This window comes from Corapipo altera, unplaced genomic scaffold, assembly GCF_003945725.1.
Source record: "Corapipo altera isolate COAL_440 unplaced genomic scaffold, ASM394572v1 46, whole genome shotgun sequence".
NCBI classification, from domain to species: Eukaryota; Metazoa; Chordata; class Aves; order Passeriformes; family Pipridae; genus Corapipo; species Corapipo altera.
Window position 1 is genome coordinate 9,383,231 of NW_020884883.1, and position 25,385 is coordinate 9,408,615.

A 25,385-nucleotide genomic window follows, 5' to 3' on the forward strand; every position below is an offset into this window, starting at 1 on the left:
CAAATCCACTGGGTCTTCAACACCCTCAAGAGGGGAAGTGCAGGGGCAGGTACAGATCTCTTCACTCTCATGATCAGTGATGGGACTTTAAGAAATGGCATGAAGCTGAGTCAGGGGAGGTTTAGGTTGGATATCAGGAAAAAGTTTTTCACCCAGAGGGTGGTAGGACACTGAACAGGCTCCCCAGGGAAGTAGTCAAAGCACCAAGCCTGCCAGAGTTCAAGAAGTGTTTGGACAATGCCCTCAAGCACATGGTGTGATTCTTGGGGATGGTCCTGCATTAGGGCCAGGAGCTAGACACCATGATTTTGATGAGCCCCTTCCAACTCAGCATATTCAGATTCAATTATTGAGACAATCATGTCTATTCCTCTTTTAAATGAGCTGCAGATACTGCATCCTGCAGCATTTTAAGGCTTCCCTCATCCCCTGACTATTCATGGCTCTGAAGTGGATGACTACAGAGCTTATCTGAAAAGACAGAAAGACATTCCGAAGTATTTGTCTATGGCTGATGGAGATCTTCACAAAGGAACCCAAATCCTCAGGAACTCTGGTCTCAATCTGACAATGAAGTACCTTGTATCTTCAGAATGGCAGGACTATTTCAAAGCCTTTTCAAGGCAAAGCTATTATAAGGAAAGCCCCTGTAAACCTTGAAACAGGTATAAAAATTTTCTTCCAATTGATAATAGCTCTTCAAGATAGTGGTATTATCTTCATACATGTGGGCAGTGAAATGTCACCTTAATCACTGTGTCATTTAACAGAAGACATGCATGTCTGCCTTTACTGAGACAGTTAAATTACAATTCTATTAGAATTCATTTACAAACTGATATTAAAAATATCAGCTGAGATTATGGTAGCAAAAAAATAAATCTTTAAATAGAAGAATATTTGCAGTTTATTTAGCTTGTATTTATTCCACCATGATCACTTTCCCCTTTATGTGCAAATTTGTCTTTGTAATATAAAGAATAAAAAAACAGTGAAATAAAAAATATGGCAAGATATTCAGGGTTAAGTGAATATCCCAAATTACTTGGGAGAATAAAGTAAAATAGAAAATAGATTTCCAATTCATCATGGTCGATATGTGGAAAATAATATTCCCGAAGACCACAACTTGATGTTTCCTAAATTTTCCTTCCGCTTGGCAACAAGAAATTCTGACATGGAAAGGCAAGAAAATATCTGCCTTAGACCTGATCAGATAAATTGCCACAAGAATCATCTCAATGAGTTGCTTCCTCAAGGAATTCCATTTTTTATATTTGAAGAAAAAACTTGTACATCAATCACTGGGGTCAGAAGAAGTGCATTCACTTGGCTAAAGGTTTTGGGGAAGAAAAAAATTTACACAGGTCTCTTGTAAGAGTATTTCTGCACACATCCTCTATGAATATACACAGGTGTAGGGGCACACACCCACGACCTAACCAAAAACAGGACAGCCACAACGGTGTGGCACTACCCTGCAGCCAGCAGAGTTCATTACTAGCTTTCTACTAAAGAAATGTAAATCTGGGAATACAAAGTCCTTATATCTACAAAAACCAGCTTTACTGCACATCAGTTAGGTAAGAGCATGACCTTGATGTTTCAGGCCATTCCAGACAAAGTTGTGTCCTTAATTCATCTGAATTTCTTGTCATTCCTTATTACCCCACATGGAAAATCTGCATACAACTGGCTATCAGACACCTCACTGTCCAAGGAGTTCAGACATATGAAAAAGCTGATTACTGAATAGGGCTATGTCCATTTACTCATTGGCCAGCATTTGTAGAAATAACATGAGATGATTTCATCTAAAATAAAGCAGTTCCAGTTATCATCTGCTTCTGCTTTACTACTTCTTGCTCTGCTGCAAGAATGGTAGCACTGAATTTAACCACGGTATTTCTTACTCTGTTCTGTCACAATGTGTCTTATCCAGCAATTAAGTCAAAACAGCAGAATAATCAGCAATTTATGCCAGCATTCAGGTTGAATGATGATTTCCAACACCACAGCTGCAGCAGCAAGTGAAACAACAGCAGCACCTGAGCCCCCGTGCGAGGCCTCCACTCCCCAGGCTGTAACCACGGCGATGCTTTTGGACAACCACAGGCCAGAACTTCCCACGAGGGACAGGGCAACACCGTATAAGCTCCAGCACCACAGGACCCTGACACGGTCTGGGTTACTGTTATTAGATAAAAACCTTACAGACTACAGTGATGTTTTACTTTTGAGACTATTTTGCATGTAATTAAACATAAAGAAGAAAAAAATGTTATGCCTGTCTCACAATCCATATGTGTTTTCAGCAGCAGTGACCCTATGATACTGCACCATGAAGCATGTTTGTTTCTCCCCCTCCTTCCATTTTAGAGGACAATTAACCCAGCAGCGGTTAAGATTTTATAATGAGAAAACAAATCAAAATATGATGGCATTAAAAAGAATATCAATTCCATAATTCAGAAAATTACTCTGTGTATAAACCCCAAAACAATTCCCATGTGCCAAGAACATAGTCCAATCACACAGCAGCCTCTTCTGATAGTTATGTTCTGGAAATTAAGCTTGAAATCTAAATATAACTAAAAAGTTCTATCTTGGAATAATATGTGTATAAGACTTTTCTTCAGTCATGCATCGTGCATACTCCAAAAAGGCAAAACAGCCAATCCTCTCCCTCATCACATTCAGCATCCATTTGATGTAACACGCTGATAAAGAGAAATTACTTCAGTGTACATTTGTTTTGTTTTGATTAACTAAAAAGGCACTTGGACTGTAAGTACAGGCAACTTCATGAATTCCCATCTAAGTCTAAAAGATGCACTGCATATCTTCCCTCACAAATGTGGACAGTGTGATTTCAAAACAATACCATATTACCAAGCATACTTTTAGCAATGCAGCATAAGCAACACATTCCATCCTGTATAGAAAACTTATAATGAACTCTACAGTTGGGTCCAATGCTATCTCTGATTTTCTGATTCAGTAAAGTTCTGCAGTAGAGTCATATAAAATAAATCTAGGAGCTTTTTAAATAATGAACAATGTCACACCTTACAAAATTGGTCTTAAAGTTATATTTTTAAATCTGTCAAATTTTGGCAAAGGTGCTCTCACAAGTAGAGAGGGGACATTTGTGACTTCTGGCACTTGAGAAACACTGCAGGGCACATGTAGGAAAAAATACTGGTATTCTTTCTAAAAAATGAAAAGCACTGAAATAGTTTATTTTGACACTTAAATTGCCTTTCTTCAGAGGCAGCCAACCATTAAAATAGACGAAGTGATTCACACCTCATGGTGCTACTGTTTCAGGCTTCTACATGCGCAAACTGTTCTTCATCACAGCATCCATATTTAGAGGTTTTCTTCATAATCCTAACAGAAATCATTTCTAAAACACAGAACTAGCTGGATATCTATGATTAAAAGGAATTGCCAGTATAGTATTTTTTCAGGAGATGCAGCTTTTATTAGTCTCTCTTATATTTCTTGTATCTTCTAAGCCAAGTTTAAAATATTCCTGACACAGAACAAACACTTCATGAATAAAAAACAGTTTCTGGTGCCTTATTTGCTGCTACATTCAGGTTTTGCCATCAGAATTTTGATATCAGGAGTTCTGCTGCTCCCCACCCTCACTGGCATTAATGCCACCATTTCCTGAGTCAAGACAAACCCTACAGATCTGGGAAGATGACGATGAGTGTGGAATAATGAAAAAAAATTAAAAAAATAAAAAAAAGAAGCACATTTCATATAGTTTAAGTAATTTATTTATAGTAATACTGATCAGTAAACTTGAAAGCAACTAAAAAAACAGGGCTTTACAAAACTTTACAGTGTAGTAATAGGAATTTTTTTTTTTTTAAGTGCAGTTATTTTTAGCTTTCCTTATGAAATCTATGTATCAGTTCAGAGGCCTCTAATACCAGCACGGATGCAACTCTTAAGTTTTAACAGAATTACTATTTTGTGCTGACAGAGAAAAAAAATTAAACATAGAATAACTTTTAAATTAATAGCAGCAGCTGCAATACAATAATAAACTGTCAGTATCTCCTTGCCAGATGAGTAATTCAAGTAGTTGTTCTCAGTCACTTTTCATATAAAAGTACATAAATAAAAGGGGGGGGTTACTTTATAAACCAGGTTTATACATCCTAAAGAGGTCATTAAATTGAATAGGCCAAGAAATAAAAACTATGGCTTAATGCCGAAGTGGGCTGACTTTTACTGCTGGAGGAGGTCCCAAGATGTTCACTAATGGAAACAGATTGTGCATGCACACCCCTGGCATTAGAAAGGTTTTCATTATTCACTAAACTTACAGCTTCCAAGATGGTATTACTTCCTGCTCTTCTCCATTTTCCTGAGCTATTAGAGGGAATAATTGTATTCCTAAATCAAGAGACTTCATGGATTTTCTATCATAAAAGTTTAAAAAATTCCACAAAAAACCCCCAGAATTCAGAAGTCAAGCAAGCTTACAAAATTGTGTAAGAAGGGGTGGAAACAATATTAAGTCACCCCATAACATTTTATACCTACTTACTGCAGCTTGTTCCCAATGACTTCAGCTGCACATATTAGAAGTCTACCACAACAGACCTGTCCCTACATAGCAGAGGGTGCTAGAAGTTATTTACAAATAAAAAAAACGTGTCCTAAATGTGCAACAAACAACAAGGCCTGTCTCCCTAATCTTGCACGTCACATAATCAGCACTAAAATGAAAATAGAGACTAGAACAAACCAGTTCCAGAAACCACAGGGAAAACCAGTTTAAAACTAGTTTCCGTATGAAATAGAACATTTTCATAGCATAGGCAAGCCAAACGATTGCACACCCCTCAACCAAAACCTGGGCTATTACAGTTTTTAGTGCATAATCTCTTTAAAGATATGCACACACACACACTACCGTGGGTTTACTGATGCAGGACTTTTCATTTCGAACAAAAGAAAAATACAGAGGGTCAATCAAGTTGTACGGTAGCGACAAATAGAAGCAGACTAAGCTTTCCAAATTCACAGTTCATTCAATAAAAAGTAATTTCCAAGCAACACCCAAAGATATTTCCCTATACCTATTCCACACTAGGTTAAATCTGTGCTGTTGAGAGAGCAATGTTTGATATTTAACCAACAACTAAGCTACAGACTTTGGACGACTACCTATAACAGCAGTGACAGACATGGACAAAGAACAATGATGCGTTACAGCCTTTAAACAGTAATCAAGATTTTAGTTAAACTTTAAATAGCATTTGGAAGAAAGTGTGGAACTTCAGCATCTTTTCCTTCCAGCTATTTATTTATTTGGATAGTAACACTCAACATTATGTGTTTTGAGATTAAAAAAATCAGAAGAATATTTGCTTAAGATTAGCTTTCCTTCTTTCATAGTTATTCAAACCTTCTTTCATGTCTGTATGTGACCTCAATTTCCTCCTGAAGAAAATTATAAGAAAATTCTTGTGTTTGAATGAGTCACAAACTTTATCTTGCCTTATGTAGGATCCTGTTATTCTGTACTTTAAATACATACTAATAAAATCAGTACAGTCAAGAAGCAATAAAGCAATCACTTGGTTATCTGAATCCTCAAGGTTCAAAATTAAACACTCGGGCATAGATGCCATGTGATCATCCTTTTTATATCATATAAGTCAATTCTAAAAATTAAATCTTCTCCAGTAGCGGTTAAAAAAAAAAGCTTCATCATCTCCATTTCATATAGTTGGAAATGCAGAAAGATGATGCCATACAGTGATAGCACTAGATTAGGGTTCAGACCCTCCTGCACACCATCCTTTTTAATTTCTGCCTGTACCATCTGAATAGCACCATCCTACTAACAAAAATGAGTGATGAAATGACTATGGAATAAAGTAACAATGCTGCACACTAACATCATAACTCATTAGTCTTCATTTCAGCACACAGAAAACACAAAGTGATTGGTGACCATTTGCAAACCATTTGACTCAGGTAAGCTATTCCATGTGAACTAAAATTAATGAAAGACAAGAATAATCAAAACCAAACTGTATGTGGCACTCAGATTGTTTTTCTTCTAACGTCTATCACCTTCCACACCCTACCACAACTGAAACAGAGATTGAATAGGAGGCATGTTTCACATGACAATGAAGAAATTTGTGTCCATCCAACAAATAAACTCCATGATACGTCACAGATGTAAAAAGGCCCCTCACAACAGCTGTAAGTGTAGCAGATGAACACAGAGAATAAGAAAAAGCTAGGTTCATACCACATAAAGCAGCTGTTACTGAGACTATCCAACCTAGTGAAATCTGGACAAAATTCACAGAATCACCATCTGCCAAATATTTCAACCCCTCTGCGCATTAGGAGCTGGTCAAATCATGGTTTAAGCATACAGTCTAAAACTGTAATTAGTAAAAATGTTAATTAGTATAATGTTCCAAATGAAGGATACACGTGACGCTCCACCTGTACTAGAGCAGCCGACGCAGGACTGGCCATGGGGATGCAATGATGGCGACACGTTTGAACATTTGGCTGGGGCAGCAAGAGCTTCAGCCACAGTAGGGATGGCTTGGGAACTGAGCACTGCATTCAACACGGTGTTTACATTGCAAACGGCTCATTAAAATAAGTTTATTACTAGTCAAGTCTGCCAATATAAACACACTATTCTTGTTCTTAACCAATGGGATGTACCAACAAAAAAAGTGTTTTAAATAAATTTGTTACCAGAAACATTTGCTGCTTTTCAATGCAACAGTTTAGGAAAAAATCTTGGACACGATATAGCATCCTCCCTCCCCCCTGAAAAGAAACATCTTTATGGGCTATAAAAATATACATATTTAATTTTTTTAATATTCTTTCATTATGTAAAACTCTACTACCAAGTTTCAATAACTTTCATCTTCAAAATCCAAAGTCAGCTTCACTGTGACACTGATACAATTCCAGTAATATTTTGTAGATCAAACACTGGTAAGAAATCATCAATTTACAGCTGCAGAGATTGGTTACTGAAGGAGTATTTTTCTTTCTTTTTAAATAGTCAGCTTTTGTTACAGATTGCATTACTACATCAATAGCCAAGTGCTTTGGCATCGCTCAGTCAGTAGTTAGAACTGAAAATATACTTTAAAAAGCAGTTTCTTATCAGCATTTGTACACATTCCACCAAGGCTACTAATATTTGGAAAAGTGAAAAGTTCCTGAATTTTTATTCCTTCACATATAAAGCAGAAGAAAATTGCGCTAATTTGATGGTGTGGGTGTCTTTTTGTTTCTCTGAAGTTGTCAAAGAGACTGAACAACTACAGGGTACAAATGACACACTCTGCAATGTGATCAATACAGATGAAATATTGGGAGTGAACATTCCTCTTGTGAATACACATACACAATATCTGCAAGCACCTTGTATGGCAGTAAAAGTACTGAAGCTGAGCAAAATGTTCTTTTTGCTTTCTTACACTTCAAGTGACATACTTTGATCCTAGTGTGGAATAAGACAGAATATAAGAACAGGTAAAGCTGTCAGAAAATAGAACTGTCCTTTTCCAGCTAACTATACTGCTATATATAAATCCATCAGAGGGGAACAATGAACAAAAGACAATTCTGTTTCCTTAAAGATCATCTTTTTCAACTCTGCAGTAGATGCTCTAAAATTACAGATCAAAAATAGAAAATTTATAGAAAGAGTCAGAAACTAATAGAAAAATAACAGCACAAGAAATATAACAAACAAGGAAAGATTATTTCTTCAAGAACAGAGAATCATCTGGCCTTCTGACTACTTACTGGGCAACAAATTTTAGATCAGATCCCGCTAACTGCTACAGTTTCAGCTCTTCCCCATACTTCCTGGCTCAAATTAACACAACAGATTGCTCTTGCTGATTCAAAACCATGCGGCAATAAATTCAGGAAAACAAAACGACTTTCATGTTAAATATGAAACACTTATAAAGCTCATAAGGCCAAAATCCTATGAAGGGATACATTGTGTCACCCATGATGACCTGGAGACCCCCTATTAACAGAGCTCAGTCTAAGGATCTGCTCAATTAACACTCTTGGTATAAAGTTGGCATCTACTCAACTGATGAGATCGTTATGGACAGATGCACCTATTGAAAGGATGAGAGTCACAGATGTATCTGCAACCCACTTTTCATTAAGAGTAAAATTCCAGGGTCTCAATAGCAAGGGTCAACACAGATGAACATTACTCATGTTCAAACTAGTGTAAACACACAGTTTACCTGCCAGCTTTATTTTAACAAAAAATAAATGGCAAATTAGTTTGGTTTGTGGGTTTGGATTTTTTAGGTTCCAAGGCATGTATATTGTGAGACACTTGAGCACTCTCCTGCTAATCATCTCTCCATTTCTCAGTCCACCCTGCTTGCATTCCCAGCGTAGCCCAACACTGTGCTCACGATTTCACTGCTGCACTAATTGACAGCTCTAAGAGCTCCTTCTCTCAAAGGCTCACATAGCAACCACAGCAGAGCAGGCAGAATATATTCAACATTTTACACCACCAGTGTAATGCCAAAGTTTAAGTTTAACATTAAAATCCCGAGGCTTACACTAAACAAGTCCAGGGGCAGACACCAGACCCTTTCTCTGGGCAACCACCCTTGACTGGAGCCCCAGCAAAAGGCCCAGGCAGACCACTGCAGGGAGGAGGATGATAAGATTTATCTGAGCTGTTCGTCACCACCATACAACACTAAAGTTGATTTCAGCATGTGCTGCAGTGATACAATTACACAGGGCAAGGAAGTGGATGTCTGGATTAGTTTTCCACAGCCTACAGTGACCTATCTGGCTCTAGTTTTAGAACACATTAAGTGTTCAGCTAACACTTGCCAACGCACCCCTGAATAATGTGTATTGAATCCTACAGAAAATAACTCAGTTAATACTGTAGATGGAGCTTATATGCAAAAGCATAAATACACAAATGTATTTGAGAACCATTAAGCTCTCCTTAAATGTAGTTGTCAATTAGGTACTATTCAGTAGGAATGTATTTATAGATGGGTTTCTTATAGATCACCCAAGGTCAAATACCATTACGTGCTATCATCCATGTGTACATGCAGTACACATAAAAATGTCACTTTGTTAAATTAGTGGATGACCCAGCTGGCAGAAAAGCAAATAGCAAGAATATGGTAGCTTTACAAAGTGATCTGCACCATCTGAATGTAATACACAAAACAGGTTTTCATAACCACTAATGCAATGTTACATGACCAAAAAGAGTAAGAGCTGTGACAACAAAGTTATTTATCTTAGCAGAGGCAACCTAACAACAGGCTTTCAACACAATACAATGAGAAAAGGAGCACTTGGTTGACATCTGAATGAGGCTGCAATAACCACTTCCCTTTGTAGATGCTTTGGTGGAACCTGTCATGAACAGAGTATACAGTTCCAGCATTCCCATTTTCATCTCTTTATCAGACCAAAACCAGAAGAACCCCACCAAGCACAGGCTGCACATCTGACCTATGCTAATGAGTAGAAAGTCCTCTATGATTTTTTTTTCCTTTTTTAAGCAGAAAAAGGATGGTGACAACCATACTGTACATTTCAATTTAGGGGGAGGGGGTATTTTGCTTTCAAAACTATGAGGACAAACTAAATGGTGAGTTCTCCATCTCTTTATGCCCCTGAATTGAGAATGCATGTCTATTTGAAAGATAGGCTTTAATCACACACGAACGATTATGCTCTACACAGGCATAAATAACAAGTTTTAATGCATATAATAGCAAAAATCACATCAGAAAATCTAATGGTCTCTCCTGAGCCCCAAAGGGGGGTGGAAGGAACATAATCCATCAATGTATTTGGCTTTACAGATTCTCCTGCTGAAGAAATGGATGTGGTCAGCCATCCTGTGGCCAGGGAGGTACACAAAGAAAGTCTCTTCATTTAGAGCCACTGAATGAAACAGCTCTTGATAGGCAGTGAAATTGGTATCTAGAGTAAGACAGCTTATTACCTCAGCTTTTCACGGCTTTCAAATTTACACCATGTGTTGTAGATTAAGAGTTACTTTTTCACTTTTTATGGCTTCCTAAAAATAAAGCATGCACACAAAATGCAGAATAGCAGCTGTTTATGACTTTTTACACTGTAAGGAAATGAATTCCATTTTGAATTCCATTCCTCATTTTTAGTTTTGGTTATGTTATTTTTGGAAGATGAAATAGTGGCATTCCAGCTAGTCTTTTTAAGATGTTTTCCCTAATTCTTAGTTTCTGTTGCTGTATTTCTACTTTAAACTAAAAATACATTTCCACTTATGATAATTTACACTGAAAGTAAGCTGTTTAGTGAACAGGTATATTTTTTAATATGAATATGATATTTTCACACTCAGACTGCTTAGCAGCATGCAAATGCAAAATTAAAGTCAAATAGCATAATCCAACAAAACTAAAGCCCCAAAGAAAAAGCTTTTACAAGAAATCCATTGCAAATTCCATAAATAAGAATGATAAATAGTAAATTATTTAATACACAGACAGAGTGCACAAGCTAGGATATTTGACTGATTAGTGTTAGATTTTACTTGCTGCTAATTTTTTAAACAATACTTACAGAGTGCAGAGCAAAGTGATGACCTTTAGCATTAAAAAATGCTTAAAAATGCATTTACAATCCAACTAACACTCTCCTATGGTTTGCTAATTTGCCCAATGTGTTACATGAAGTGGTCTACATTGTAAGCATACAAAACAAACAAACAAACAGAATCAAGTTCTAAGCAACCCAGTCTCAATTTTGCATTTAGAATTTCTCTTCAGAAACATAAACATATTTCAGTGTATTTAATCTATGTCCAAGGTACAAGAGGAGAGACAATACTAGAATCACACTGTTGAGTATAAAAGCAGAGTGTGAAAAAGTCTACTGGGGTTAAGTATTAACCTGATGCATTTTTCAGAACGACTGTACTATTTTTAACTTCTCTTTTTTGGCCACAGGTCAAAGTTTTCCTAGCAAAATACCAAAGTGAAAATGCTGGGAGCAAAGCCCAGAGGCAGCTCTCTTTGCTTTGGCCTAGGCAAAAACTTATCTGAACCCAGTCACATCTGGAGCACTATTTCCCACTCCCCTCCACTGACTATGGCTGTCATTATGCCTCTGAACATCTATAAGAGGAGTAACACAGCACTACAGCCTCGGGAAGAACATTTTTCAGATGTTATAGGAAATTCCTATATTCTCCACACAGCACAGGCATACATACTGTTCAGTCAGTTCCTGTATTTTTGGCCAAGCAGAACCGAGCTATTTGAAAGCAGGAGAGCAAAAAAAAAAAAGGACACAGTGTAAGTGCCTTTAGCAACTCTTGGAAGGACTGGGATTTATTCCCCCCTTTTCTGCTCCTCATAACTCGGACACATTGGAAATCTTGGGACACACTGGAAATATAAGATTTGAAGACTCTAAAGTTCAGTTAAAATAACAGCGACAATAGTAATGATAATAACAATGATAATGATAATAATAACAACAACAATAATAATCTCTTACTGCCATTTCAGAGTTTGGATGTTTTAAATGGGGAAATCTAACTCCCTTCCCACTTCTTCCCGAGGGCACACATTTCTTACTAAAGTAAATTATATTTCATACACTCACACAGAAAAATGCTATCTGAAACAGGAGACAAGACGAATCAATTTGCCCCAGTGGAAAATAAACGTGACCCCACAGGACCCCCCAGTTACATTTCTCCCTTAGGCGTATCCTTTTCCTGAATTATTTCCACATCACACAGCAACCTCATCTTTACCAGAGGACGTTTTGGAGGGGGTGAGCGATGGGTGCCCTCAGCGCACACAAAGGCAGGTACTTTGGGGACGGGCACGCCGTGATTACGAGGCGCGAAAGGGGACGGTGTGAACGATGCTGGGCGAGAAAACAAGGCGCTTTCCTCCCCCGGTCAGATCTTGCCGGGGACATTTCTCACTTCCCCCACAATAAGATGTACCTAACCGGGAAGCGCTCGCTCCCCTCTCAGGGCGCCGTGTCCGTCCCCTCAGCCAGCACAGCCCTGGGGGGCGAGGGCCGATCCCACCGCCTCGCCGCCGCCGGTGGCCGGGCCGGGGGCGTGGAGAAAATCTCTCGTCCTCCCCCAGGAAAGCTCTCTCAGGACGCGGGAGCTCTTTCCTTCCTTCCTGTTCCCTCCCGCCCGGCCGAGGCGAGGGCAACGCTCCCTTTGTTCCCCCGCCGAGCGCTGCCCCCGGGCGCGGCCGCCCCTCACCAGAAGGCTCTCCACGTTGACCGGGGAGCGCGGGTCGCGGATCATGGACTCCAGCTTCCTCTGGCGGCCCTCGAGCATCCCCGCCGCCGGCTCCGGCGCCTCGGCCGCCAGGGGAGCCGCCGACATCTTCCCCGCCGGCTGCTGGCTCATCCTCCGGCCCGCCTAGTGCCGGGCCCGCGGAGGGCACTGCGCGGGGCCGCCGGGCGGGCCTAGCGCGGCGGCGATCCCGGGGAAGGGCGGGGGCGGCGAGGCGGGAGCGGAGGGCAGCGCCGCCGGTGGCCGCCGCCCGGGCATGAAGGGCGCGGGGAAACGGCCGCTGCTCCGCCCGGGCGCGGGGAGATGGGAGGGGAGAACTGAGAGGGAGGGAGAGAGGGAGGGACGGAGCGCTTCCCGCCGTGCCCCCGCCTCTCCCCGCTCAGGGCGTCCCTCGGCGGCCGCCGGCTCAGTGCCCGCTCCGCCGGGACATCGCTGCGGGCGGAGGGAGGCGGGCGGGGAAGGGGGATCGGCCGCCGCGGAGTCGGGCTCAGAGCGCGACTCCCTCTGCAGCGCTCGCTGGCTGCCCGGGCGGGAGCCGCGATCCCCGCCGGCCTCGCCGCTCCGGCTCCGTCCCTCCCTCACCGCGATCCCCGCGGTCCGCCCGGCCCGGCCCGGCCCGGCGCGGCCGCCGCTCCCCAGCCCCGCGCAGGCGGCCTCCCCTACCCACAAGGCCCCGCTGCGAGCGGCGCATTGCTCGGCGCTCACTCACCGCCCCACGATAACCCTGAGCTCAGCGGGGCAGCGGCCGGGCCCGGGCGGGGCGGCCGCGCAGGGAGAGGGCTCTCTGTGTTCGGGCACAGGGAACTCACTCTGCCCGCGCACCGTGAAACACGCGGGGAAAAAGCAAAACCAAAAGCCTCCCGACATTAGAGAAAGTGTGCAAGCAGCGTTTCCGGTAGAGCAGCAGTGCTCAGGGCGTGAGTCATTAAATCATAGAATGGTTTGGGTGAAGGGACCCTAAAAATCGTCTAGTTCTAACCTCCCTGGACACCTTCCACTAGACCAGGTGCTCTGAGCCCCATCCAACCTGGTCTTGAACACTCTCAGGGATGGGGCATCCACAATTTCCCTGGGCAACCTGTTCCAGTCCCTCACTACCCTCACAGCAAAGAAGTTTTTCCTACTGTCTAATCTAAACCTACTCTCTTTCAATTTTTAAGCCATTCGCCCTTGTCCTGTCACTACATGCTCTTGTAAATAGTTTGCCCCATCTTTCCTTTAAGTTCCCTTCAGGTACTGAAGACAGCAATTAGGTCACTCTGATGCCTTCTCTTTTCCAAGCTGAACAATGCAAATTCTCTGAGCCTTTTCTTATAGGAGAGGTGCTCCATCCCTCTCCTATGTGTATATCCTATGTGTATGAGAGGGAGGATGGAGAGAGAACTAGATGGTGCTGGGGAAAGTGCAGACCACCACTGTGCACTCTGAGGAAGATGAACCTCCACGCTGTGCTAGAGGTGGGTAGAGCCACCTCACCACACACAGTGGGCACTGTGAGGGGTCAGGATGCTGTTTACCAGACCCAGGCAAGAGGGGCTGGAGCAGGGAGGGTGTCACTGATGCCCAAGTTGTGGCTGCAGGGGTGGCAGTGGTGAGTTGGATGGCAGAGATGTGGCTGCTGGGCAGATGTTACAGGGCAGAACAAGAGAGACCATGGAAGTGCCATTTGCTCAAGTGGAGGGACCTCAGGGAGGAAAGGTTATCATTTTACTGTGTTGACTTTCAGCTGATAGCTGGATGTCAGTGAGCTGATGTCAGAAAAATGGCCCAATATTTTAACTTCAAAGGAAGAGGAGAGGGAGTCAGAGAGAAGTAAATATGTGAGTCACTCACATGGCTTTGAGCGAGATCACTCTCAGTGATATTCTGAGTCAGGGCCCAGACTCAAGGGGAGGTCTGTTCTGAATATCAACCCAAACTCCATAACTGGATTCTGTTTTTACAGTATACTGAATCAAAATCCCCAAACCTGACAGAAATACACACACACATGAACATTTTGAAAAGTCAAATTGGGCACTATGACTCACACTTCTTTCAGTGAACCACATTGAGTTTGTGAGTTTCCTGAAGGAATTGGTGAAAATCTGTTTGAGAGAGGCACTGGTTATTTATATCTTAAGACTGCTTCATCTCCAAAACAGATTAGGATCTGCTTAAACTGCAACACTACAAAAAAAATCACATAGTTTCCTTGAGCAGTTTGCTTTGCTGTGAGATAAAAGAACTAGGTGCAACAACGAGTTGGGTTGCTACTGGGGTTAGCACATGGTACTGGTAGGATCATGAAGTTACACACCCAAGCACAAGTTAAAAGCTCTAAATTACCTAAAATAAACATGATTTCTTCATTTATAGCCAATTCATTGGCTAATTTCTTGTAAGTAGCACACCAGAAACGTTTCAGTTTTTTTTAAGAAGGGATTTAAAGTAGGCTTGGACAACAGAGCAAACTTGGGGAGCATGTTTCCAGTGATTGATAAGAAGCCTGTGCTAGGTTTTGCTAATGTCAACAGCAATTTTGGGGGTGATTTCAATGAGCTTGGAGTCAAGCACCAGGTCATAGAAGAGCTAAGCTCTCTTCTCAGTTTCCTCTTGGTATAGGCTAGGTGCTTCTCTTTTCCTCATTTTTTCTTATCTATGAAATAAGCTTTGTAAAAACTAATCTTTACCTAGCTTATATGATTTAGTGACATTGTTGAGGGTGCCATCTAAACAAAGGTAACAAAGAAATTCTTAAATAAGCATTACAGCCCTTTTTACATAGAAAAAAAAGGTGTGATTGTGACTTTAAAAGCAAGTGTGTAGAAACAGTACCTTCTTGAAATTCTTGCCCAATAGATCTGTTCCTCCAGCCTTCAGGACATATCTGTTTACTGACTAAACAAGTTTTAGTCTGTTACAGGGACAAATTGACAATGGCAGTCTGCTGAATTCCTTTGTGTGACACAAATCCTCGACAAAATCATCATCAGAAGCTTTATTGCTTTATATTAGTTATAAGTGACAAAAAGGGTACCGAGAAAGCCAGATCTCTCTCTCAGTATTTGCAAAAAACACTCTTTTAATGTGCCCTAAAGGAAAAATAACACCACCTTCTGTGGTCTTTTTGCAGTTCTACCTTTTCTGCCTTCAGGGGCGTGTATCTCTCACCTATCCCTAACAATGACCATCTAAGGAAGAACTGTTTCTACCCAGTCTGTGTATGCTAGTTTTGAAGTCTGATGCAGTGACTTGTCAAATGCTATTTACCATGTTTTTTAAGGCAAAGTCCAAGCCTTCCAGCATGCATGCTGCAGCTTTAAGCCTAGAGTCTGCAGTTGGATCCTTCACCTCTCTTTCTGCTCCCTAAAAAGCCATTTAACTCTTTAGGTGTCTACAATCCAAATATGTTTTAGGTGTCCTGATGCAATAGGGAATTTGCTGTTGACTGTTTTCAGTACTGGCTGCATTTTTTAGGAACAGATATTTAAGAAGTTGGTAAATGAGGCTTATTGGTTAAAAGCCATCCACTTCAGGTCATTCCTTTATGGTATTCCATAGGGATCAAGCCTTTTCAGGAAGAAGAGGGATTTGGCTCTGAACCTCAGGCATGCTTTCACTACTATCTATTGCAAAAGAAAAAGGAGACAAACTACCCATGTGTGCATGTGCTACGCTTTTAGCACTTGCTGCTTGCTAAGTAAGGCTTTTGCAAATCCTCTTCTTAGGCTCTCTGCAGATATTGAGAGGAGAACATAAGAGCACTACTGACGGAGGAGTTGATTCCACTAATTGGTGAGATCTCTAAAACTTAGGTTTGGCATCTCGTGTGGATGTAGTCCATTTTTGTGTTTTGCATATGGGAAAACAGATGTATAGAAGAATTAAGTGATATCATGGACTACCTTTGTCTAGCAACACGGACCGACTCTCATCCCAAATGAGAACCAAATTGTGACAACAGAGTAAGAAGAACAACCCCTCCACCTCAATAGTCCAAGCAAATACAGAGTCTTTGAAAGCTTCCAAAATTAAACCATGTCAAACTGCTACAGGCAAAGATGTATAACTATCGTCACTCGCCTGAGATGCTCCACTGACATAGATGGTTGTCGTTGTGATGGAAATAGGACAAGAAATGGTTTTTCAGATAATGAGGTCTCGAGACTTTGGAGGGTGTAGCTAAAGATCATCATTCTACCTCCAGAAAATAACATAGATTTATATCATTAGTGTGAGCGTTTCTTTACTTTTAGATTCATAAATATGAAATAGGGGTGGAAAGGAATATAAGTTTATTGGGGGCAGGGGTTGGGCTTTTTTGTTTTTTTTAATTTTCCTTTCTCACATGCTAGTGTTCAGTTAGTCTAAGGGTTAATGAATTATTTTTCTGGATTAAAAATAAACCTAGTTTTCTTAATTTTGCATTAATGAAAACAAATGGGAAGGAAGGTATATGACTTGTGTATCTAGGACATACAAAAGCACATGTTTTTGAACAACTCACAAAGTCAGCCACAATCTTCATCATTGATTTACTGATTCCAGTGTTATCTTGGGGCAAATACTACAGTTATGTAAAGTCCACAAAAAACTCCCAACATTATTTAACATTCATTCATTTAATTCATAGTACAGCATCGGTTGCATCGCAACTAATGGCTTTAAATACAAGCAGCTTTTCAAACCCTATGCATTTCCAAACCAGCCTTCAGTAAGAATGACACTACCACATCAATTACTAGCACAGGCCAGCTATAAAATTACAAAACCACTCAGTCATCTATATAATTAAATGCAAACCAAAGTAATCAAGCAAATGTTAAAGAAAATGGCTTCATATGGTAAACTTTGTAGGTAAAGGCCTACATCTACTGTTCTACTTGGGAAGGAATATACCCTTGTATCTCATAGGTATGCCAGGTATCTGCTTCCCGCTCTTTCAAACAGCATTTATAGCTGATAAATACAGAACTGTCAGCTGGTACTGTCTGCTGTTTTATCGAATTCAGTTTCTTAATCACAAATACCAGAGAATCAAGTAAAAGAGGTGTGAAACAAAAGTGGCTGCATAATGCCTGGGTGTGTCCTGATGATGTAGGACTTGGTCTCTGCCTGGCTCTTAATTGCTTACATAATTCTCCTGAGCTAATTAGCATTGCTTTTGTTAATAATGTAATTTTGTAGTTTCTTGGATGCGCTGTGAAGACAGAAGTGAAGCTGTGAATCGAGGTTAATTGAAATGCTCACGTGATGGTGATGTGCCAGATTCCCTGCTGTAAGTCTCAGGAGGAAATTTGCAGTAAGTGTAGCTTGGAGAGTAAGGACAAAATGACCTTGGCTTTTCCTTTGCCACTTTCTGCATTTAGGTGAAGTTTAGGGCTCTGTGGCCCATAGGTGTAAGTTGGCAGTTTGAGAGGGTGCTGTGATTTACAAAATCCTCCCCATTGTGCTGTCAGTAGGCTGTTTATGCCTCACAGTACCTTAGAGCAGAGGAGGATTTCTGACACTCTTCTTTCTGCTGTGAGCATTATCTCCAGCGCTTCATTTATATGACACATGCTAAAGGTTACAAAACTGGAAACATGCAGAAGTACAAAGCTTCTGGTCCCTTGAAAGTGCTGGCCAGAGCTTCTCAAAGCTGCTTCTGCCTCCTTTTAATTCTGACAAGGGGACTAAGGATTGATTCTGACCTGTCACTTGCATGCCTGTAATATTTATTTCTTCCAGTGAACACATACCTGTATGAACAAAACCATTTTTGATAGTTTATTGTGGATTTAAGATCCAACATTTAAACACTAACTTCCCAAAAGGGAACCCAAAGTCCAGAATTAAGTAAATAGGCTCCTCATAGAAAACCTGAGGAGAATCAGATGTGTTAGAAAGGGAGCCCAATTGTGCAATGAACAGGACTTATAAGAAATGTGCCCAAAGCCCCATGTTTTCCCAGATAAGACGTAGTATGAACCAGCATGTCCATTCTGATCCGATCCAGAATTCTTTAGCAGAGTGAGGACCCCTGTACGTGTTCTTCTTTCTCTGTCTTATGGCAATTCATGTTGTGTAGTTCACCTCTAAAAAAAGTTCCTAGCCACTATTTTGCAGGGTGGTGTGTGGTTTTGCCTCTTTAAGAATGCATTCTGCTAAAGAAGTCTTTATGCAGAAAAGTGCACCAATAAGAAGATAGGGATGCCAGGAAGAAAAGGCTCTGTAGCCTATCGAAGAGAGCACTCAGCAGAATGAAGGCAGAGAGGTAGATAGCAAACTTAGTGACCTTCACAGTTAGACAGCTGTTGAGAAGAGTATTTTTGGATTGTGATCTTGGATTTTTGTGTAAGAACCATTGTAGTCACTTAATAAATCTTTCTTTTGAGCTGGCCTTTTGCCATAAGAATGCAGGAACTGGCTTGGAAAGTGTCAGTAAAATCCTGGGCACTGAATGCTCCCCGCAATTAGGGGGAAATGCCAGTAGAAGATGACTTTGATAGAACTGGCTAAGAAAAGATGATTAGTGCAGTGGTTCTGTGTGCATCTCTGAATACCCACATTATGTGTCTGTATTAGCACTGTCATTCCTATGCTCTGCTTTTCATCAAGACTTAGCTACTGTTAATTGTGGGGAAACCAAGCTAGCCTTGCTGATACTGGGATGTAAACAACTACAGCTGCTGTGCTTACTCTCAGGGAACTTGCAGGGGCTGTAAAACAGGAGGAAGAACAGTTGTGAGTGCACTAGTGAAGACATAGCTTTGCATATAAAGGTTTACAGTCTTGGAGAAATTGCGTCGTTTTATATGTAAACAACATCAGAGTCAAGCAGCAAAGTAACCACTCGGCACAGAGAGGGAGAGAGGGAGAGAGGGAAGGAAAGGGAGGGAGGAGGGAGAGAGGAGATAGAAAGGGAGAGGAGGGGAGGGCAGAGGAGGGGAGGGGAGGGAATTTTCTTCCTGTTTGGAAAAGATATGGCTTTCCTATTTCTCCTTTTGTGCAACAAGGACAGTCTTGTTATTGCTAGGCTTAACTCTCAAACAGTAAATGGGATAACTGTGTTAAGAGGCTTGCGTAGAGATGATCTCAGTTTTGCTCCAATCCAAATAAAATACTTCATCTAGGCTTTGGTGATGGGTGATGATGTTAAAATGAAACACTACATGGAAAAGCAGAATTAAGGTATTAGAAGCGGTAATTGCAACAAAATTGGAAGAAAAGTTGAAAGATTTTAATAAATTTGGTATCAGATAAGCATCATAATTTTGAAATTACTAAAACTTAATCTTAATTTTATATCAAGTGATTTCCAAATTAATTACTATTGCCAGGATAATGCCATATGATTGAAAATAGTAAGATACATCTGTATCTTAAAATGAGACAAATATGACAGTTCATAGACTTATCTCCAGTACATAATTTGATATGATAAAGATGGAGTTAGTAGGAATTATTAAGTGAACTTTTAATATACATTCTTTGTAGGAAATCCAGCTATAAAACGTTCTGATGGGTAACATGCTATTCCTAAACTACAAGTAACTGACTACATGTAGGACAGCATTGCCTTGTGGGGTGAAATAGGGAGGTAGGTATTAATTGAATCCTTGAAGATTTTGATTGGTAAGAAGCACAAGGACCGGTCCTGGTCCATCTTGTTTAACTTTCAAAATAGGAATCTTTTTATTTACCAGCATGAAGTACTGGCACATAAGCATGTGCTGCTTATGCTGGCTGTTTGCAGAGAGTCAGAAGACAATAGCAGTAGAGTTAAGGGCTGGGATATTGCTTGGAAGATCTGGATCATCTCAATGATGGAAATGATAGAAATAGGATATAATCAAAAGGTACAGTCTATAGAGGGATGTGCACTTGGGCACTAGTAAGAAATTCTAATGTAATGTGGGAACTTACCATTTGGAAATAGCTGAGGAGAAGTACTTAAGGCTTCTGTTAGCTGATAAAAATGTGGAATTAAAAAGGATAAATGGTATTGTAAAATTTAACAAAGATAGTCAAGTAAGATAGGGCAGGGCAAGGTCAAGTGCTGGGACATAAATAGTTCCATTCATCTGTATTAAAGGAGAGGAACTAAAATGGGAATTTGGCAGAGATAAAGGAACAAAGCAGCCTGTTTTATGTGAGGTGGCTTGAATAACTCAGTTTTCTGGATTGGCAGACGGGTGACTGAGGATATGGTAATGTCTGTAGATACACTGAAGATGGCAACATCAAGGAGTCTGAGAGCTCTGTACCTTATAGAATAATGCTGGCAGAAGAGCATATGCAAGTAAACTGGCCACAAATAAGCTTATATGGGAAATAAGACTGTTTCTAGCTATTCACAGCAGGGTTTTGGTACAACCTTCATCCAAGTAAAGGCAGAAGGAAAAGAACTACCTGCAGTGTGATCAGTGCACTTTGAAAGGGCTGTATGATGGGGTGTCTGGCACTGCAGGGACGGGAGTTGGGAGCTCTCAATGTCGTTTTCAATTCTTTGTGTGGCCACAGGCACAAGGATTTGTATGAAGTGTAGTGCAGCCTGGATGAAGGTGAAACCAAACTATTTCATGATCAGTTAAATACTTTGTGGAAGTTGCATTTTTGTTCAAAAGCTGCAGTGAATGTAATAAAAATCAGCACAGTTTAGACATAATCAAACTGGCTTTTTCTCCTTGCTGGAAGAAAATAACCTGAAGGTTATTTTTTTGTGTGAAACATTAAATGTTCTGTTTAATCTGATGTAGAATATTTGCTATGGATGCTTCAAAGAATGTCATAGCATGGATATACTTAGGATAAGAAAATCCTACTTTTGTCCAAGGAAATTTGAAGCAGAATTTTACTTCTTAGAAAGCTGTCAAAGGACTGGGTATGCCTGAAGCAGAAGAAAGGGGAGATTCTTCCTCACATTGAAGCTGTTGACCTGCACAAAGTCACCAAGTTTGTTGGGTCAGAGAGGGAGAGCATGAGAATCATGGCTTTCTACTCTGGGAACCAGCGTGCTCCCTTGGGAAGTATGTCCCCATCCCTCACTGTCTGGACAAAATCTAAGTGGTAACAGGAAGAACTGAGCATAGCCTGCCTCAACCAGCCTCTGCTGAGGGGTCTCTGCTACCTAAGTAAATGCTCTGATCATTGAGCTGTTGCGTAATTGGGGACTTTCCTCCAACACAGTTTATCCCCTCCTTTGTTTTTTTTCCAGCCAAAACTATTCAGCAAATTTGAAGCAAATAGTTTAGACATGACTGAAACCACATTTTCCGGGGAATTAACTATTAAAATAAATAAATAAATCATCCAGCTCTAACTATTACCACTTCTAAAATCTATGCTGATTCTTTTCCATGTAAATTAAAACACTTTTTTTTTTTTTTAAACATAACAGTTTGACCCATCCACCCAGACAGGGTAGTAAATTAGGCTCATTACTTATGCTGTTCTGGAGTGCACAGTGTCTGTTATAGTACTTACAACTAAAGCTTATTTCTTCAGTTTACCAATCTTTTCCTCTCTTTGCAGCCTCTATGATCCCATCAATTCCAACAGTTGGTCCCTGTAGGAGAGGGGACTCTTCACTATTACATTTTTATCCTTTTCTAGTCAACTAATTTAAAACTACTAAAAAAATAAAGTACTTTTTTCACTGGGCCTACTGCTAACTTGTTTATAGTTTAAATTATGCCATGCTACTAGATACAAATTAAACCATTGGAAACAAACAAAAAAAGGATATCTCTAGATGTACTTGAGAGTAGTAGGAAATGTTGCAGTAAAACAGAATTCCAGCTCTGAACCAAGCGCTGGACTTGATGTTGCCTGCAGAGTGGCAGCTTGAAGAGAGATTTCACTACAGAGAAGAACAAAATTTGCGAGTTTTTTCAGAATTTTCCAAGCAGTTGTGCAAGACTCCCCCATGACCTGTGTCACAGGCAGATGTGTAGCACACAGAGTCAGTCAGGTGGTACGACCTGGTCTTACAGACCCCCTGATCTTACAAGGCCTGGAAGCCCTTGACCTTGAGCTGTCAAAAAGACTTGGGTAGATCATGTCAGATATGCTGCAATGAAAGCAGCAGCCAGGGATTTGGGGACAAGCTGTTTGCTTTCCACCACATTGGAATTTGATAGTAGAAAACTGTTTAGCCAGAACAAGGTGGGTTGGAACTAGATTATTGTCAAGGTCCTTTCCAACCTAAACCACTCTGTGAATCCATGATTCTGTGATTTTTGATCAGCTCACTTGGGCCTTGTGGGACTCCAGCATTGCATCTCACCTTTCAATCTGGTAGTTTCCAAATACTCTCCCTAGACCATGGTGAGCAGCCCTCTGATATATCTGTTGCAGCATTTTCAATTCCTGTTTGATTCCGTGTGTGATTTGCAGCTGGCTGGAAAAGTGAAGTGGTGGTTTGGCGCTTCAGAAGCCAGTGGAAGGATGGTTGTAGACATCCCTCTAGTGGCCCTGCAGCCTCTGGGAAGCCGGGAGCAGCTCCGGCATCCCCGGGCTCAGCACGCACGCAGATGCTGGCAAATGGATGCTCTCCTCTGTGGAGTTGGATCCTCTGCAGAGCTGGGGAACTGTAATGGCAGATAATATTTCCCTTTTTCCCTTTCACCAAAATTGTCCTTGAAACTCAGCACCAGTTCAGGCTGTTTAGAATGTTTATTTCATGCAGGCCACAATGCTGGAAGGAGGTATCCATTTCACTGGCCACTGTAAAAAACAGGTGTACTGGGAGATGATATGAGGAAAGGGTTAATACTGTCTCTATGCTTTTTTAAATGTCAGTTTATTTAACCTAGAGAGAGAGCAATTTTGTCATCACTGAAAAAACTGGCAAGTTATACTTGAAGATTAATCAAATGTTTCAGATTTTCTTGTCTCTTTTATACAAGATTGATAAGATACCAAGGGGGAAAAAAGAAAAAAAAATAAAGTATATGTAAAATAAACATAAGGAACATTTATTTGTACATTTGTAAACTTTGACTTCTCAACTGAAACTGTCAATAAAATGCTAATTTTGTTTATGTGTTTGGAGCATTGAATGTATTTTGCTATTTAATTTGTTAAAGGACATGCAGCAAAAACAAGAGCCCTGGGACAGCATCTTTAAAGATAGTCAAGAGTTCTCTGGTGTTGTCTTCAGAAAGGCTGCTGCTCCAGGACACCTGTGAGGTCCTGGTACCCACTGTGATTGCTTCATGAAACACAGCAAGAAGTCCAGAGATTGCCCTTGTTGGTGCTGGACAAGCATCCTATGGAGGGTCCTGGGGAAGCTGGCACACTCTTAGGAGTCACTGCAGAGCAGAACTGATAGGAGTTTGCAAAGGAGATCAAGACAGTCACCTCCTTTCTGCAAATGGGAACAGAAGAGAGGAATGATTTGTCCAGAGGCAGCAAGTTGCCTGATAGCAGTGTGATGTGGTGGTGAAACGATATGTGGGTTTATATGTAAGTAAAACTGTCCTTAAAAGGACAGTTTTTTAACTCTCCTTAAAAGCCCACACTGAGATTTCTCTATATGGAAACAGAAACTACAAATGTCATCCTTCTGATAATGGTAGCTCTATATCTCAGTAACTCATCTGTACTACCAATATTACCATTGTGAATCCAAACTGTGAATTACCTATACAAAATATCAAAGTGTAACAATTCAGCTCCAAGTGTAATTTATTCAGTTTTAACTCATGCCCATTTCAAAGCCCTCATTTGCTGAACGACTATTTCTAGTTGAACCTTGATTGTTTTAAACTGATTGGAAGCAATCAATTGAATGAACAGACATCATCCTGATCAGGTTTTGATTTCAAATGTGGTAAAAAACTTTTTAAGTAGCAGTGGGGGGATTTTTTTTTTCCCTTTAGAGCTGCATCATTTACTCTCTGAATCATAAATGCTGTTTTGCAGACTTCACTCCTTACCCCCCAAAAATAGCTCCCATGGGTCAATTTAAGCAATGGACCGTTGGCATAAAGCCAGCAGAGAGAAGATAAATGCCTGAGAAGTTTTCAGACAACATCTATGTAAACAATTACTGTTGTCTTGTTTTCATTTCCAGGCAACTGATCCTCAGAGACACATACATAGCATACAGACAATATCTGGACAGCCTTCCAACCTTTTCTCTCCAAGCAGTCTATATTTTCTCCACGTATAAATGAACAGTATTTTTCAGATCAGGAATAAAATATATGTTTCTTTGGAAGATACTGGTTTTAAAGACTCCATGAGTGATCATCTATTTTTACATTTAATTCCTTTTTGAAAAGATTCCCGAGCTTCAATCTGCAGTAAAATTTTAATACAGTCTAGAGTCTTTCAGACTGGGAGCAACACATAATTAACCAATAAATACACACTAATCCACATTTGCTTTTTGTGCTGCTCAGTGGTGCAGGGCTTTCAATGTTTTTGATACGTTCCAAACAAATCTGATCTGTGCATGGGGACTGCCAGTCTACATGTCAACTTTGGCAATTTGAAAAACTGACATTTGTATTTATCCCTTTATTCAGTTCTCCAAGATAAATCTGCAGTTAAGACTTCTTTGATCTCACAAGAAAGGCAACGCTAATGTTTTTGCTTTAATTTTCTTTCTTTTAATCTCTCATCACAAGAAGAATTGATCCTGCAGTTTTTGAGGCAAATGTCTGTATTTCTCTCATGAATATTCTACCAGGACAGGATAATTTTGTGTAATTTCAGCTGTGTTTGTTTTCTCTTCACCCACATAAGGATAGAAATCATCACCTCTGATAGCTTCTTGCCAGCCTGAGGGCCTCACACACATTGCTGGGGGGACTTTTTTGGTGAGAAATTGTTTCTTACACAAAACTAAAGTTATAGAGGCATTGTAAAAAGGTTCTTTGACGATTTGTGGGGAGTAGCATTATCAAGTAAATCACAGCTCACTGTTCCAAACTATGAATTCTGTGCAACCTGCTTTAGTGCATGGGATGGAGGCAGTGTGTGGATATTGTCCTGTTTTTGTAGGTATTTTAGGGATCGTGCATTGATCACAACAAACTTCTGGGAAGCT

At 40.6% G+C, this 25,385-nt stretch overlaps 2 protein-coding genes and 1 long non-coding RNA gene across 5 annotated transcripts in view; 2 read left to right on the forward strand and 1 right to left on the reverse strand.

Annotated features, from left to right (window-relative positions):
• ROCK2 (Rho associated coiled-coil containing protein kinase 2) overlaps window positions 1–12,542 on the reverse strand; it is a 105,195-nt gene extending 92,653 nt beyond the window's left edge. The window contains exon 1 of one of the 3 annotated variants that reach the window (XM_027641151.1): window positions 12,326–12,542. In XM_027641151.1, the coding sequence (XP_027496952.1) occupies window positions 12,326–12,475 (150 nt within the window). In that variant the 5' untranslated portion in view covers window positions 12,476–12,542. The remainder of the gene's footprint in view (window positions 1–12,325) is intronic. The other 2 variants (XM_027641152.1, XM_027641153.1) reach the window with 2 other exon arrangements.
• Window positions 12,543–12,617: 75 nt separating this feature from the next.
• LOC113946059 (translation initiation factor IF-2-like) lies at window positions 12,618–17,888 on the forward strand. The gene is made up of 2 exons (XM_027640925.1): window positions 12,618–13,278; window positions 17,531–17,888. Exons 1-2 carry the CDS (start codon window positions 12,618–12,620, stop codon window positions 17,578–17,580), a joined length of 711 nt encoding a protein of 236 aa, XP_027496726.1. The 3' UTR covers window positions 17,581–17,888.
• Window positions 17,889–19,680: 1,792 nt separating this feature from the next.
• LOC113946181 lies at window positions 19,681–23,380 on the forward strand. Its single transcript, XR_003527336.1, has 2 exons — window positions 19,681–19,925; window positions 21,191–23,380. It is a non-coding gene; the product is annotated as an uncharacterized LOC113946181 (long non-coding RNA).
• The last annotated feature ends 2,005 nt before the right edge of the window (window positions 23,381–25,385 follow it).